This window comes from Lineus longissimus, chromosome 11, assembly GCF_910592395.1.
Source record: "Lineus longissimus chromosome 11, tnLinLong1.2, whole genome shotgun sequence".
In the NCBI taxonomy this organism is placed as follows: Eukaryota; Metazoa; Nemertea; class Pilidiophora; order Heteronemertea; family Lineidae; genus Lineus; species Lineus longissimus.
This window is the reverse complement of record NC_088318.1, coordinates 13,797,515-13,815,404: the sequence shown is the minus strand read 5'-3', so window position 1 is coordinate 13,815,404 and position 17,890 is coordinate 13,797,515. Positions and strand designations below refer to the sequence as shown.

At 41.6% G+C, this 17,890-nt stretch overlaps 1 protein-coding gene across 1 annotated transcript in view; it reads right to left on the bottom strand.

Annotated features, from left to right (window-relative positions):
• LOC135495495 (uncharacterized) overlaps positions 1–17,890 on the bottom strand; it is a 102,845-nt gene that overhangs the window by 45,297 nt on the left and 39,658 nt on the right. Inside the window, exon 4 of the mRNA XM_064784209.1 lies at positions 2,804–2,865. Within this exon, the coding sequence (XP_064640279.1) occupies positions 2,804–2,865 (62 nt within the window). The remainder of the gene's footprint in view (positions 1–2,803; positions 2,866–17,890) is intronic.

Below are 17,890 nucleotides of genomic sequence, written 5' to 3'. Positions count from 1 at the left end.
TGTAAAAAATTCCACAAAATCAACAATCAAACACAATTAGCTATCAGTTTTGATTCTTCTGACATTTTTTCTCTCCGTTTCCTCTAAAGTTTTCAGCTCGCAAGCATCGACATGAAATACGAAGAATTTGGTGACAGTTTTTCAAGCTGATGAAAGCAAAACTCCAGCAAGAAAGTGATGTTATCCTCTATTTCCCTCAAACGATGAATCGTAATCATGCCCACTGACGACACAGGTGAACATGGCTGTATCGTGTACGCATTACCATGACAACCTGAGTTTCAATCTCCTCAGGAAAGTGCAGGATGGCGCTATTTCAGCGGCAAATTGATAAAATGATTAAAGTTTGATGGAACATGACTTCGACTGCCATATCCTATTATATGCCCTGCTACAAAATCCTATTGCAACAGCTGTTCAGACGTACATGGTGGACTAAATGTATAGGAAATACAGGGAGGAATACAAATATATATAAATACAGGGAGGACATCAAGAAGATGAACAACATTTTGAACTGTGATGAATTATAGTGTATACTGGTATGCTCTGGCCTGTTAATATCAACTGAATTATAGTGTATACTTGTATGCTCTGGCCTGTTGATATCAACTGAATTATAGTGTATACTGGTATGCTCTGGCCTGTTGATATCAACTGAATTATAGTGTATACTGGTATGCTCTGGCCTGTTGATATCAACTGAATTATAGTGTATACTGGTATGCTCTGACCTGTTGATATCAACTGAATTATAGTGTATACTGGTATGCTCTGGCCTGTTGATATCAACTGAATTATAGTGTATACTTGTATGCTCTGACCTGTTGATATCAACTGAATTATAGTGTATACTTGTATGCTCTGACCTGTTGATATCAACTGAATTATAGTGTATGCTTGTATGCTCTGACCTGTTGATATCAACTGAATTATAGTGTATGCTTGTATGCTCTGACCTGTTGATATCAACTGAATTATAGTGTATACTTGTATGCTCTGGCCTGTTGATATCAACTGAATTATAGTGTATACTTGTATGCTCTGGCCTGTTGATATCAACTGAATTATAGTGTATACTTGTATGCTCTGGCCTGTTGATATCAACTGAATTATAGTGTATACTTGTATGCTCTGGCCTGTTGATATCAACTGAATTATAGTGTATACTTGTATGCTCTGGCCTGTTGATATCAACTGAATTATAGTGTATACTTGTATGCTCTGGCCTGTTGATATCAACTGAATTATAGTGTATACTTGTATGCTCTGGCCTGTTGATATCAACTGAATTATAGTGTATGCTCTGACCTTTTGATATCAACAGATTATCGACTTTCAACCCATGATATGAAAATATAGGTTGTGAAGAAAGTTGCTAGTTGACAGAGTGCAGTGTTATCGACAACTTATTGAATCAACCAGGGAATATTGACATCCGAGATGAAAGTATTGTCTTCTGTTACACACACACACACTGTATCGTGTTTGACGGTACAATTGTAAAAACATACAAAGTATTTGCAGCGCCCTTGATTGTTGAGCTTAACACCGATTCTTTTTTGGTTTTAGGGGTGGGGTTGGCAAAATACATTTACCTGATATCAGAAAACATGTAAACATAATTGCTTCTAGGCATATCCACTATGCTTAAAAAGCATGTGACTACAGATCCATTTCTACTGCTGTATCGCAAGCTTATTTACTTAAAGGTTACCACAATACTAGGCCGATTAGTTTTTGTCTTATTACTTTGCTAGAAATTATCGTTATCTTTAGCGTATCCCGATAAAAGGGAATACTGCCATCCACTTAGGGTGCATTAGCCACTAATGCGAGTCTAAAGCGATATTTTTTTGTTTTTTTGTATTTTTTTGCGGGTCGAGAATGACAGGTAATGTCACTTGTTGATTAGCAATGGACATATGCAGAAATTGGCATGCAGGGACATTTTCGGCTGCGTAATATGGATGAAAATATGGCCTAAGTACCGTTTGGTAAGAAATTATTTGGACACTAATTTAGCTGATTAGGACAAGAGAATAGGGAGATATTGGTGCATAATATGCAGAGGCATACTTTGGGTGCATTATTGGGAAGAAAATAAGGGTTAAGTACCTAATGTATAATGATGAGGAATTATTTGGTTGATAAGTGAATGACAATACGAAAGCTTTGACCTTTGATGATTGTGTTGTCAGTTTGGGTGGTATTTTAATTGATTGACTGTTTAGGTATGGTAATTGAACTATTGATTGATGGATTGATTCTGGACCTTCACGCACCTGTGGTATCATTCCTTCTTTGTAAGCTGTACCCACTTTCACACTGCCATTACATTTTTAAAGACAGACAACCAAAATTTACATTTTTACAAAATAACAAGATGTTTCCCAAAGTATCAGCTGTTACACATTGATCTGTTACCACCAGAAACAGGCTTGAAGCATCTGCTGATTTGGAAGAGATGCAGAATATTGAAGCTTTATTTTTGCTACACTATCATTGTCTGATGGATTCTCCATTAATTTACTTTCATTATTCTTTAAAAATGAGACCATAGTTAAAAATATTTTTTCTCAAATTTTGCGTGTGGTGGTATCCCTGGGGAAATTCTTCGAGATGAATTTGATTAAATTGCATTCACACATCATGGTATATGGGGCGTCTCCAGTGAATTAGAGCCACATAGTCTTGTATGATTGCTATCAGTAACACAACCCTTTTGGAACCAAACCCAGGAGCAAATTCTATCTGAAAGTAACTGGCAACATACATTGAAAGAAATGAGAAATCAACTCACCATCACTAAATGCTGTAATAATAAGCTTGAATCCTCTCCCTTTTTCTCCCTCCCCATCCGTCCTGCAAAACAAGAAACAACAACATATTAAGTAAAATACAAGCAAAATATTAGCAACAAGCGTTTTTTGATGGGACTACAGTTAGGTGCCGATTGGGGCAACTGGTAGAGTATAGGAGGTTGTTGCTTGAGTTGGGGAGTAGGAAGCTGTCACAAGTTGGGCCCACTCGCTCTTCTTCTGCCCTGGAAAAGGTATCAGGTAAAAAGAATCTCCGGGATAGGTCTTTTTCAAAGGACGTGGCTCTTCAAGTGAGGTGACTTGCTCAAGATCACATAGGATGTGTCAGCAGCAGGTATTGAACACACAATTATCAGGGGCAGGGGGAGAGGGGTACCTGTCTCGGCTTCCTGTTATCAAAAACCACCCATCCCAATTCCTGAAAGGCACTTTTTGCAAATCCTGAAGCAATTTTCTAAGCCTCCCTCCCCGATTGTTTCTGAAGCCCATTAAAAAATATCTCCCCCTCTCATATGAATCCATCTCCTTTACCATCAGACCATAGCCGTACTTACACCACCTGAAAATGGACCACCAATCTTGGTTCGGGAACCAATGCCGCACCATCGAAAATCCACCAAGCGCTTACACCAGCGCTGCAGCTAGTTATAAAATCCGGCTACAGATGGCACGCAAACAATAAGCAGAACGCGGAAAGCCTTGGCAGAAAGCGCCATTTCGAAAGCGCCGCCTGGAGCCGAACCATCTAACTAGCTAATTGCCGATCCATTTGCGCGTACACCACGACAAAGCCGAGCTTTTAACAAGCCGGGCGAATTTGGACCATCAAGCTTGGTGGGACAAATTCGTTCGGCAATTTGTATCGGCAATGGATTGCCGAACCAATTTGTCGCGGCAATGTGGTGGTGTAAGTGCAATTGGTCCACCAATATTTCGTGGTGTAAGCGCAGCTCATGTCCAACCCTCTACGAAGTATCAGCAGATCAGAAGGAGTTACCTCCTTGAGACAACAGTTACATATCGACAACCAGCCAGCAAGTCGTTAGATATCTGTAGCGCGCTAATCATTCCGTGAGCACATGTTCACCTGCCACCATTCTGACACATCGGTCACGAGTCACGGCCCTGGCGATCGCCCATCGCCCATTAATCAAACGATTCTTATAACCAATCAATACGCAGGTGATATTCACACCTGTATTCTGACGTTTGCCAAATGATTTATTCCGTTCGGGCACAAGCGCATTTGTCGAACATGGATGGCAACACTTATCTTGGGGAAACGTTCCTGTTGTTTTTTGTTGAGTTGTATCAGGTTAGTGATTGTAGTTTGGATATGACAGGCGGGAAGCCAATGGTTTGAAATGTCACACTACTGCCAAAAGCAGCCCCCTCTTTCACCCAAAATGATGCTCGGTATCAATTCCGTAGATCCGGTTTTGAATTCCGTAATCTCTAACTCTTGATACTAATTATAGTACTCTGGATGATCGAAAATTACATTAAAATCTAAATATCAACCCAATGCAGAAGTCACCCTAGCTATTGGTTATAAACGATAAATAATGGATTTCTTATAGGTCTGTGGGAATGCCTCACTCATCCCAAGATGTGAGATAATGGTGTATTTGGTATTGTATGTGGAGTTCCCATGCTCATCAATATTAACGGGAGACTATAGGCAGGAGTCAGGTTGGTTTTATTGGGTTGCACTCAGTTGCCAATAGGGGTCTCTACTTTTTCACAGTACATCAAAACTATTCATGCTTGTACAAGAAATATATTCATTGCTGAAATAAATATGATTTCCCCTAACAGTGAATATTCCATACAGTCCCAAACTGTGCATGTTTCATGAAGACCCCTAATTCGACCACCTAGCTCATGCCTGCTCCTCTTTAACAATCAAATGAACACCCAGTTCTGAGGGTCTCACTTTGAAGTTTCTCCTTCTTTTGTGTTACCTCTTGAGGACATTGTGACATGCTGGTATCCCAAAAACATCTTCTTTGCTATCCTAGCTTCACAATAAAGACTATTCCCCACCAATTAGAAAAGTCGTATGACTGCTCAGTTTGAATCATGAATTCGATCGCAGGAAACTAAAACACTGAAGTGCATCTTGGGAAGGAAATTGGCTGCTTTGCGCATCTCAGAAGTGTTGCTCTTATCACCGCCGCATCCCAAACTCCTCCATCTGTTTCAAGTGGCTCATTTGGCGGTGAATAACGACCAGACGATGAGAAAACACGCCGCACGCTCGTGATGCGCTCTCAGAAAAATACACCAAATGACAAGATTGGACTCAGATGAGCGCCTTGACACCCTAACCCACACCCAAGAGGCTATTACACGACACAGAGTGTCATTTAGAATTCATTAATTTAGCCGCGACAGGAGTAAATTCCAATATCAAACACGAAGAAGCACAGGGAGAGACAATTACGTAACATGTCCCAGAGACATTACGCATGAGTCACGACGGAATGTCTTGTGACGCGTTTAATGCCGTTTCAGAAACAGACATCAAATAGTCGGGGCAACAATCGAATTAACCTGGCACCAGGAGGTACAGCGTCGTTACAGAGGGGATCAACGTTGCTACAACTGCAGCGGATCCGCGTATGAATCACCCAATCAGAAAGCATCAGTTTGCTGCTGCTCTTTCTAATGAGTTTCTACCGTTGTGTAGTGTCCTAGTAATTCGTGAATGAAATTACTCCGCTGAATCCGTGGAAATGTCACTCTTTGAGGCTTCGTGAATCCTGCGCCCCAATTAAGGAATTACTCATTTTGAGATTTGATGGTGATTGCACCAGAATCAAGCGATCAGGGTACATGTTAAAGGTGTGGTTCCTACAAAATATTGAGTTTGAGAACAGAGTCACAACTTAAGGACATCATTAGCTCTATAAACAATATAGGGCGATTGTAATTTCGGTAGGGGGAAACTGAAGATCCCGGAGGAAACCCATGCTGTTGAAGAGAGTAACCTCTTCTATCACATGTGTGCACCAGGACTGACCAGAATCGAACCTGGGACCTCAGAGGTGCCAGGTGCAGATGTTGCCACTACACCACTCTCACAGCCCTGTGGTTTGTGGTTCCTTCATAGTATGAGGATTGCGTGTGTTCCATTAGGTTTGGAAGTTAACTATGGCCAAAGTACAAAAATTGAATGTTGAAAATTGGTAAAAAAATGTTTCAAAATGCCTTGTAACAATCTGTTTCTTTAATTTTCTGGAGGGCAATACGAGTCGTGCGGAATGGTCACATATAGTGCATGATCTATGACACATCAGGCAAAAACGCTCTTCATTCCCATGCAGCCACAAAGCAACCGCTTTCTTTAGTCCATTTGGCAAGTTTCAACACATTGTAATTAACTTGAAGACTTAATGACGCGTGAATGGCTTCGCAATGTCATCGGGGAGATGCGTCCTTTTGGTGATGTCACTAACTTTGAAGTACCAACTGAATCACACATTAACCCTCCGTCTCTTGCAGACCATTTTGGGATGCATCCTTGGGCCACTGCCAACGCGCCAGTTCCAGGTATTGAACCAAACCTTATTAATAAAGTGCTTCCACGACCACTGATTTAACCAAAGTGCTTCACAACAACTGTCACTATTTCACTTCTCTCCACAGAGGCACTCTGAGGTATCAAGCAGCTGCTGTCATTTCAACAGACACCTAACCTTGTTGTGTGTAGGAAAAACGTTGACTTGATCTATGTTTGGACGCTGTGACTCTTTGTGTGCCAGTCACCACCTAGGCCACGGATAAAACCTAGCAGGAAACAAAACCTCATTCCCAAATTAATTCCCAAGGTTTATAAACAACGTAATCAGCAGCATCAAAATAAGTTCTCAATTCTCAGAAGGCACCCGCTGCAGTGCTTAGAGCAGGAGAGTTGATAGACTTATATGCCGCTTTACTTAAGATGGATGGGCTGCAGCTGATGTCTCCTCCGGGACCTATCTATGCGATGGGGCATCGTTCACACTCACACGTTACCTAGCTCGGCGAGATAAAGGTGTGATCGCCAACACAATGCCAAGATTGAGTTTAACGGACGTGTTTGAAGTTTATGGCCGGCGGAAAGATTGTCGGAAGATGTCCAAGTTGTGGTAGTTGTTAGATGGAGAATAAAGATTTATTGAGTCGGATCAAGATTTGTCCAAATTGTCTCTATCAAACCAATCTGTGATATATATGTTCTTTTAATTTATAGAGAAGTTTCACTTAATGTCCCGATTCTCGCTCTAACTCTGAGTTAAACTCATGGCAGTAGTAGAAGTAGAGACGTCCAAAACTTAATGTTGCACTGAAAACTTAGAGAGCTGACATATGAATCGATGTGACACTTCTGTCAACTAAGGGGCCACGTTTCAACAACAGATAAATGAAATAGACTTTTCAAAAAGTGACACAATATGACATATCATGTACTGAGTGGGAGTAGGAAGGTGCTTATGACTTCAAGGCTGTCAAGTGAGTTGCTTTCATGACCGAGTTCGTTGAGGTGGATGGGAGAATCCAAAACCATCTGATGACATACGCGGATCACCTCGGAGTCCGAGTTGGAAAGGGATGGTGTGCAACTTCTCTTATGATACGGATGTAATAGGGACACACTACAACAAGCCTGAGCTTGCAGAGAAATCCCTTTAGCTCAGTCAGTTGGTAGAGCGCCTGTCGTGTCAACCTCAGGGTCGTGCGTTCGAATCGCGTTTGGACCTTGGTGTTCTTCAATGTTACACAGAACAGTACCTGCGCTGTCCTCTTGTCACAGGCAGTTTTCTACCTCGGGTCCACTGGTCCACGGACAGATGAGGGAGGGTTGGTTCATCGGACTAACACCAGGGGGCAGCTAGCATATGACATCTGTCAGTTTGTCATGGACCGAAAGGCAATTCTATCTCCAGGCATGTCAGTGATGATGAGGAGATGTCTCTGCTATTTTCTAACCTCCCTTAGCATACACCTCTTTATTATTATTATTATTTATTAAATCCAAATAAACACAAAATTACATATTGAGACAATTGCCAGGGCTTAGGCTGAAAGAATTAATAGCCCTGGTTACAATGGTATACAAAGAACAAGTACAATATTGTTGATATGCATGCTAAAAGCCAAACACTCATCAAGTGTAACACCAAGGTGCTTATGGAATGCGGACACATCTCTTAGCAGGATGCCCAGTACACTGATTTTGGCCATGAACTGGCCAATTCCATTTAGTTCGATCTCAGTAATCAAGACACCTCCTTATTAAGGACAGAATTCATCAGTAAGAGTGTCCTTTATAGGAGGTTTGACTTACTCTGCCACATCCAAGATCGACAAATAACATAACGTTGCATTGTGAGAAAAAAACTAAGAACCCAACTGAAACTCGATTCTTCCTAATTATCGACAATACTGATTCTACACATTATTGACTTGCATTGAAAATTCAAAACTGCTTTTGTATAGGCGTAACCAAACTCTCTACATTGTTCGGCCTAGCAGGGATTCTCCCTGTAGCATAATGGCCATTGTCTTCCGTAGCTCCGAGTCATAAACAAATGACTCCGGGATATTAGGTTCTGAGACCTGATGGCAGGTGGCACCACTGACATTTGGAGAATGACAAAATGTCAGAATGTTCAGAATTGCTCATGTGTACAAAACTCGAACCTTTTGTGAAGTTAGCATCAGTATCGTTGGTATCCACTACTGGACAAAAGAGCTTACAATATCCGACTCATAAAATGTCCCTTTTGAAATCCTAAACCCTTTAGCGAACATGCTATGAAATATATTGGGAAAGTATTATTCTGTAAAAACTACGAATAAGGTATCCAATAAAGGACTTTGGATAAAGCGAAGGCATTATTAGCTATGGAGACAATACTGGGGATGTATGTCAACAAAATGTGGGAGGAAACCAGATACTCTGTATCGGCTAGGGAAACCAGACAGTCCACTACATGAGTTTTGGGTACAGGATTAGTTACTGTTACTTAGAGTCCTCTAACTCTGTTAGTGTGAAATAACAGCTGTTCTGTGAGTCAACTAGGTTTGTCGAACTAAGTTAGTCTGATGTGACAGTAACATCAATATTGTCATTCAACTGGATTTGTCGAAGGACCTGGCCCAAAATAGGAAAACTTTTGATTGTTGCTCCTAATTTTGTCACGCGTGTGCAGCTTTAGTCATCATTTTAAAGCCGTGCCAACACCAATAACGTCATCATCGCAGTCACATACTGCAGTGAACATTTTGACATGTCTGACACACACGCAAGTCCCTCTACACCACAACTCTTTGTCCCTACCCCCATAACTACAGATTTCCGTGCACGGCATCCAACAGCATTGTCACACTCCCTCCTCAACATCCCCCAGGAAGTACGTTATGAATAGGGTACCCCACAGGGCCAGTGCCCGCGGGCATAGTTAACCCACTGAACTTACATCGGGTATGATTTCACGGGCTATTTTGGAGAGCGTGAGGCTATGGCAATCCCTTGAAGAAGGACCACAGTGTTACCAACCTAATTGTTGAATTAAATTAACTCATATGTGTATTGAGGCTGCATTTGTCACATTATTCCCAATGGCTTTGAATCAGATGAAATTGTCCAGAAAATAAGTTTCCGAGTCTTACACTGGATAAACTTAACCTTATCATCAGAGAATCCATGAAGATTACTAAGATTCTTAATAAAAGTCACAAAGATTCTCAGTAAAAGTAACTAAGATTCTTAGTAAAGGTGACTAAGAGTCTTAGTAAATGTCACTAAGAATCTTGATCAAAGTAACATGGCCTACTTTTTCTGAAAAATTTACAGAACTATAATAATTGATAAGCACATCTCAAACATGCACAAGTATTCGACATATCATCCTATAAATACCCTCTGCAATACCGGAGAATCAGTAGTTTCTTAATTGCGAAGAAGAACGGGACAAAAAACGCCGAGTGCACATCCGCTGCACGCATGTGCATGCACGGCATCAGCAGATACTGAATTGAGAGCCGCCCTTCTAGAAAATATGCACAATCCGCCGTAGGCAAATTAGCGAAGAGCAACAAAGATGGCAGCTAACAATGCCTGCAGGCTAGCGGAGTCTAATTTATATAGAGGGTGTAGCGAGACATGAAATTTTCAAGTCAAGATTTTTTCAGTCACGGCTGATGGTAGATATTTCATAATCTTATTAAAGGTGTTTGTGGTTCAATTTAGCTGAATTTAAAGGTCACCTGATGGACAAGTGAGCCTAACTGTCAACAAGAAGTATCGGGAGATGAGATGGCAAATTCTAACTCTCATGGCCAGTATATTGTACAGACAGTCAAGCCTGGAGGTAGACAATACTGTTGTATTTGTACGCAGAAAAGATTGACAACACTGGTTAGAAGAGAAGAAATGCCACTGTTGTTCCGGCAAACTCATATTGGTAAAAAATGTTGATTACACTGGCTACCGTGGTAAAGGAATGTTAAGGACTTATGCTCAAAATGCAATTAAAGAGGTTCTCCTCATCAATATGACAAAACCATTACTCAATTCCACTAATGAGGGCTGCACCTTCATCACCGAGGTGAGAGCGGTCACATTTAGGCTGATAACGTCCTTATGACACGGAACTGAGTAGCGGGCCTTTAAGGATTGTAATGTACACTGATGAAAAATCGAGGGTGAGAGACAGTTTCGCTATCTGTAGGCAGCTGTGTTCTTTTTTTATATCTTTTTGTCTTCACAGTCCACAATGCTTATTTCCTCTACTTCTAACGGATGCTCTGAATTTCATTGCCAGTGTGCGCTACCTTAATTTTACTCATTGATCTATCTCCCACCATCGAAAGTAAAAGTACCCGGCCTCAGGATCTTTAGCAAAAGTCGCGTCTAATAATTAGTGCACAGGAAGTTAATGTTGAAATGATAGTCGCCATTTGATGTGGCGCTTTGGCCGCCTCTGATGTACCAGTCCAGGAACGTGGCGACGTTTCTGCACCGAGATAATTAGATAGGGAGCAACTGGTGTCGTATTTGAGTCGATGATGTGTTCACTTTGATACGTTTAATTACATTTATAGATTGGTGAGAAGATTGGTAATTAGTAGTCATCAGAGATCGTCCTCGTCAGTTCTGATTTCTTCGGACACCATGACCTGATCACGTGAAGGAAATACCTATTGCCAATCGATGGCCGTGTGTCCGAAAGATTTAAAAGTTTTACTCGAATTTGAAAATGTGAAAATACGCAAACACTCATTTCATAAGAAGATGCTGCCAACAGTGTACGGCTGCAATAGATTTTCAGCACACCCCTTCAATGCCCTTCCCCATACCAACTTATTAAACTCCCTGGTCCCTTATCCTAATCAAACCCGACTGCCCCCTGTAATTCCTCACAGAGAAAGTGTCAAAACCCTTTTTAGTTTTTACCTTGATTAGCGAAGCACTTGGCCCCTGCACAGTCAACATTGCAACCCACAGTCCAAGTCATGCTACGTAGGAAAATCCTGATGAACAATATGTGTAATAACTTTACAAAATGTATACAAAACTAAACTCTTCTTATGCTGGAACCGACTACACAAATACCATGCTTTTCCTCTGCATTTCCCGATAGCTGTGAGGGTTTTCATAGCATATTTACACAGTCGATTAAGCCAGTCCCCCCTTCAGCTATAACATGTCCGACAAGAGGGGCCATTGTCTGGGTCCCTAACTCAGTTTACCCAAGCACCTCAGATGCAACTTATGGCACTTCAAGGATTTGTGGCAACATTCCTTTTAAAAGATGTTGATCTTTTTTCTGTCAATGGTCAAATATAATCACTTGAAATCTCCAGGGCAAACTGAGGCTTTAGAGGCTGCAACAGGACTGGTCAGAATTAACATCCCTTGTGGTTTTCAAATCTTCCATTGCACTGCTCCCTTAATGAGCAAGTTTTGTCCTAATTACGAAGTACAGAACCAGTCTTGATTTGAAACAGCTGTAAAGATTCAGTTTCTCATCGAATTTTGGCGCCTCATCATGAACACCAGGCTCCATGCAGTATCTATTCAAGTAATTCTTCTCATAGCACACAAAGCAACCCTTTGAAATTCCATCCTTATTTTTAGCGTTAAAGACCTGCCTATATAATACGGCTATTAGCTGTCTGTGCTAGAAATTGTGCTAGCGACAAAAGACGCTACAGCTCCAAGACCGGAACGTCTTTGTACACGGAACAATGTTGTCCACTAAGTCAATTCACGTTGTCACAATATTGTAAGACGCACTTGCCGGTATGGCGCATACCAGACCGGTTCTCATGCGGAATTGCGCTAATGCCCGGTAATGATGAGGGTGGGGAAATTATGTAATAGTTGGCACACTGGTAGGTTGAGTTAGTTTTAACCTCTCGTTATTCTCTGATACTGTTATAGAATTACGTGAAATTCGACACCCGACACTGCGAAGACCAACTGCTCCTGTCAAAACTATCTGCTCCTGATTGGCAGGGTTGAAGTATATTTAGCGTCGAGCGTTATAATTGCGGTACTCGGTGTCGCGTTGATCATATCGTGGGAGAACAGGATGCATCTGCTGAACTCGCTGATATAAACTATGGCGCACACAGGTGACTGAAGCATAATGCGATTTTTGCTGCAGCGACATGCCATAGTATTGCTGTGGTGAGTGATGAAATAATCGTCATCTCCCAGTTAGATAGGCCATTGATGGGTTTGAGATTCATCACCGGTTGACTCAATACACACCTGCATACAGTCCCCCTTTAAACAAATGAGTACACTACTGGTCACAATTAAGAAACCTCCTGCTTCACATAAGTCTTGCACAGTATTTTGACCTTCACGAACTCAATATGAACCCAGCACTTTTTGTTAACTGGGAACCGGTGTGATCTAATCACTACTAATTTCATCAACGTGCAACCACAAGCTGTGCCGCTGAAACATCCGACCCACGACACCAGCGCTACACAACTTGCTAAATGAATACACACACTTAGCCTGCCCTTGAACAAGGAATCCAGCTATGTATGCCGTCCCTTGGCAAATCATAACGCTACCCAACACCAAAAGGTGAAAATTTACAAAACCTTTTGAAATTTGCGTTCATGGTTTCTTGATGTTTCAGCTCTGCACTCGCAAGAGACGTGGTACAACTTTAAAGGCCTGAGAGCTACGTACATGGACAGCATTGACCTTTAACAACCCTACCCTTTGAATTGTGAGAGTTACAGATGATGATTTAAACCAGAAAAAACCCAAATGCATCCATTCATTGTTGTTTCAACGCTCCTTTTCCCGCTCAAGAGTGTTACAACCTTCATCGCCCTTCTTACCCAGAGCATTACATCCCCATGGGATTTCTCAATTTTCTGCCTCATCGAGAAATGTGTATGTTCTTTAATCATGCGGAATCAAAGCATGATATTTAAAGCTACACATCATAGGGAATCCCTGGCAAAGAAGTGATTGGATATGGAAGTCATGTATATAATGATAAAGCTGATACAAGTTGGGAGGTGTTATCATAACCTATGTCCTGGTAGGCCATTGGCGTGTCCAGAGGGTCCTGTAACCCCCCCCCCCCCCCCCCGGCTTGCGAAGAGTATAGGTTAAGTGCTGTATAAGTTAAAAGTATGAGTGCTGGCTCAGCCACACCTTCAGCTTTACTTCCCCTCAATCCTCGTTTGGACATGGAAAAACAAGAGGCTACAATGCCTGCCGCTCAGCTGGAAATGTGTGCAAATATCTGATTACAAGCACTTAAGACATGTACAAGTTTGCATCAAAAGTTTTTCAGGTTTCAGTGAGGAGAAGGCTTCAACACCAAGAAATCAATTATTACGACTTATAATATCGAAGTGACAGGGTCGAGGCGTCATCCAATAATAGCCATTCCATGTCCTTCTGACACCGCCATTGTCCATGGACGCAACCTGACAACTCCCCGGCACCTGGAAACTATACAGAACTGTTGAACTTCAATGTGACAAAAGTCCTTCATCGGCCCATCATCGCCATTCACGCCATGTCTATATTTGGACCCGTCAGATGAAGATGGGAGCGCAGCCTTCAATAGATAACACAAATCAGCCTAATTGCTTTTCTCATTTCAAAAAGGGGTCTTTGTCATTAGCGATTGTCCTCCTGTCAAGACATTAGGAGATGTGAGCAAAAACCAAGCACAACATATGGGGGCCATCCAATCGGGCTTTGAAATCAGAGGAGTCTCGTTCCCTGCTTTTGCCAAATTGCTGGTCGTTTCACTGGTCGAAGTAGCGCAAGGTTAAACACAATGCTTCTTGAATCTGAATGCCTATTGTGAGAGAGACCTTGCCAAGATTGATTCCAGGGGCTCTAACTATTGCGATGGTACTTGGTCTGTGCCGTTCATTAACACAGATGCTTAAGTCTTCTCCTACATCCATGCAAATATTCATCACAGGTCCACTTTTGTGGGTAGTTGATAATGAAAACTACTTCCAGTTTTAAACTTCTTATCAGATTGCAACAGCTCAACAAATCCATTTCCATCCATTGCTTTGAGGCTCAATTTAACAAGAACATTATAAAAGAAAATTGCAGATGTTCGATAAAAAACTGACGTTCCATCATTGGAAGCTAAATCTAGTTTTTTTTCCAATAGATTACTTGTTGTTATCATGCATCTTATGAAAATATAAGGACAAAATAGGCGCACTTCTTCTCAAGAAATATTGATGAAATTTTCTCGTAACCTGATGCAGACAATAGATTGTCTGTCCCTGGGGTAGAATGAAAGCGCAGATAGACGGATTAACTAGACGTCAGTATTGCCTGAACATGAAATTTTTCATAAAATCTCCTACTCGATTTACTTTATTCTAAAGCAGGTTGGCATTTCAGATGATATGCACAGAAATGCAGCTGAAATCTAAACAGTTCTTTACCTCAGGTTTCCTTTGGGCTAAATGTCGGGGGTTATCGAGATTATAACAGAGGTAACAAATGTCCCCTTAAAGGCCTAGGCCATTCCTCTTCATTGTATTTTATTGTGGCTCAGGTAGATAGAAATAAACATTGCCAGTGTGCAGTCATTATGCATGCAAATTTGCTGACATTGACAACGATAAATCTACCCATATGTGACTCGCTCTACCAAAACTAGGCACTTGTCGCATCTGAACTTGACAGGTTGATACGGACTTGTTGTTCATTTCCCTATTGTTGACCTTTTGTGAAATCTATTACAAACTGATTTGGTCACATTCAACAAAAGGTCTACAATAGGGAAATGAACAACAAGTCCGTATCTACCTGTCAAGTTCAGATGCGACAAGCGCCTAGTTTTGGTAGAGCGGGTCACATATCCGAAATGAGAGAAAACGTTTTATGTGTGAAAATATTCAAGGTTACGTACCATGCAACAAGTTTAAACTTGGCGTACTCACATCATTAAGGCAAACTATATGTTGCCATAACTAACGGAATGTTGGCGGCCTTCGAAGGTGTGGAAATATATCCGCCGTTCGCCAGAGGAGAAGTTGTCAAAACGGCATGATGCCTTGTTAGCGTCGCTACTTCGAAGATTGCTAGGAGCTAATTTGCTGCTACCAACAGTTAGCAGATTGAGGAGATACAGTTGAGGCCAATCTAAAAATAATGATTGTTTGTTTCCCCTCAGTCCTCCACTTGTTTCCAAACATAGCTTGGAAGGCAAATTTTTGGCTGTGACGTGGCACTCACTCTACTTTCAAAACCTCACTGTTAATTTCTTGAGGGACACACTGTTTAACTTCTTGATAAACACACTGTGCCATCATTTTATTAGATTTTTGCACGTCATCGTCAAATTTTTTCGTTTTTCGACTTGCAGACTTTGGAATTTTTGTACAAAGGACAACTGGACTGGATAAGACGGGCGGACGATTTCATTACGATGTGTACTGAAAGAGTCACCGGCCCAGAATCCACCTGAGTGACTCACGCAATAGCAGACGCTCCGATCTTAATTGTTACGCACAATGTACAGGAATGGTTAGATAGAGTTTGACAGATAATTTGATTGGGAGTCGGTCAATAACGATTGATAATGAAATACGCATCGTGTCATTTCTGGCCCGAATGAGCTGTCAATCGCGACCGTCTCGCCTGACGGTGCCCATTGTGTCATTGTACGATGCAACGACTTTGAAGAGCCCGCGAGTTAAGTTACAAATCGTGTACAATGCTTCTGACATAAATTTGATATTTCACAGGGAAGAATGGAGCATGCTGAATCAGTGTTTATCGATGTCCATTAACCCTTTTATATTGTTTGGGGAATGGTATCTTTTATCCAGTTTAGAGCACTGCCCTGGATTACTTTCGCCACCAACACTAATATCTTGTCTCAGTTGAAATACCGGTGAATTTTGGTTTTTTGCGGCAATCCGCTGAACCGAAACACCCACAAAAATTAGGCAGTTAAGAGGGCAAGTCATCCCAAGAAGTAATGACTAAAGTGACTGCGTTGACATAATTGAATGTTCCGGTAACGCTTAATCATTAAGTCACTTATTTCAGTCGATTGGTTACCGTGTCCCAGTGCAGCGCGCTATTGACCAGAAATAGCAATCTATGGCAGGCAGAGAATTTCCAAATTCCCAATCGGTACGATATCGTACCGATTTTGACAGCTCCGTGAAACATTGGAATATGATTTCAAAATATGCCAATGGATTGATCGCGGTGTATTGATACGTGGCACGGTTATGACATCCGTGTTCGATACGGGGGTCGTACGCTGTCAAATGTTGTGGCAACCTGCAAGCGATACGGTCGACTCGTGTCAAGAGAATTGATGGAAGCCAATCAAATATAAATGGGAAATGCTTAATCAATTGGATGTTGTTGTACTGACATAACCCGACCAATCAGAGTTATTTTTTACGCTTTCATTGATCACCCTGGCACGTTTCACCCACGATGTGATATTAGGAGTAGTTTTTATGACATGTTTTTCTTGGTTATTTTGGCTCGGGTACATAAACAGCAATGTCAAGCGGTCTGGAGTACAGTAGAACTTCCCTTATCAGACACCTCTCTATTAAGGTCATCCTCTCTATTGAGGAAACCACAATTAGTCTCAGATTTGTCTGTTTCATTGAGTTTCACCTCTGTAATCAGGATACCTCTTAACGACAGCATTTTTCAGATAGATAGAAAGATATTAGACTATAAAACTGCAACCTATTTCCAACAGATCTCTTCATTTGGAAATATAATGCAAGCCACCATAGCGGTTTCAGTATGAACATTCGTTTTCACAACAAACTATTCACGACTATACTGGCCCCCTAAAGCTACCCTTGCACACCAAACGGACGAATCACTGCTCAACATCCTGGCCGGCTGATCCTCGAAAATTATACGCTCTGATTGGCAATGGCGTTATCAGTTGAATTGTATGCTACACTAACCGGTTAGAGTCCTTAAGGCTTCTTGCTCCTGATAGCGTAGACTTAGTTGACTGATGGACTCGGCTGGAGACGGAATCCCCAGGATCAGGAGGCTATTATTCTAAAGCTAGTCATTTCATTCTCAGTAGGGGAGATGCACTGCAGACTGAGCTTGTTTATGGTAACGGGGATGGATGACAGGACTTGGTATTGGACTTGGTATTCAGACACAACTCTTGTATTCAGAGTGCTTCTTCTTCAGCAGTGGCTCTTCCCAGTCAGCACCAAAAGAGCTCCTTAAACCATAGCGACATATGAATATGAATGCACATGCAACAACAGTTGCCCATTTTCAATGGTCATTTCAGGTGCTTGTGACAATAATCCGCAATCACAGTGACCTGTGGCTATCAATCAGACCCAGCGATTACCGGTTTTACCTGCAGAAAAGACATCCTTTTGTTGCATGGGCAGAAAATCTTTGTTTCAAGTTCTCTATATCAGGGCATCCACAAACCAAAATCGAGTTCGAACCTTTCGTCATCGTAGTCAGGACCCCCAATGTCAGTGCCAGGTGGTGTTTCACCCGATATCATCCATGCAATGTTAAAATCACTCTAGCGCTG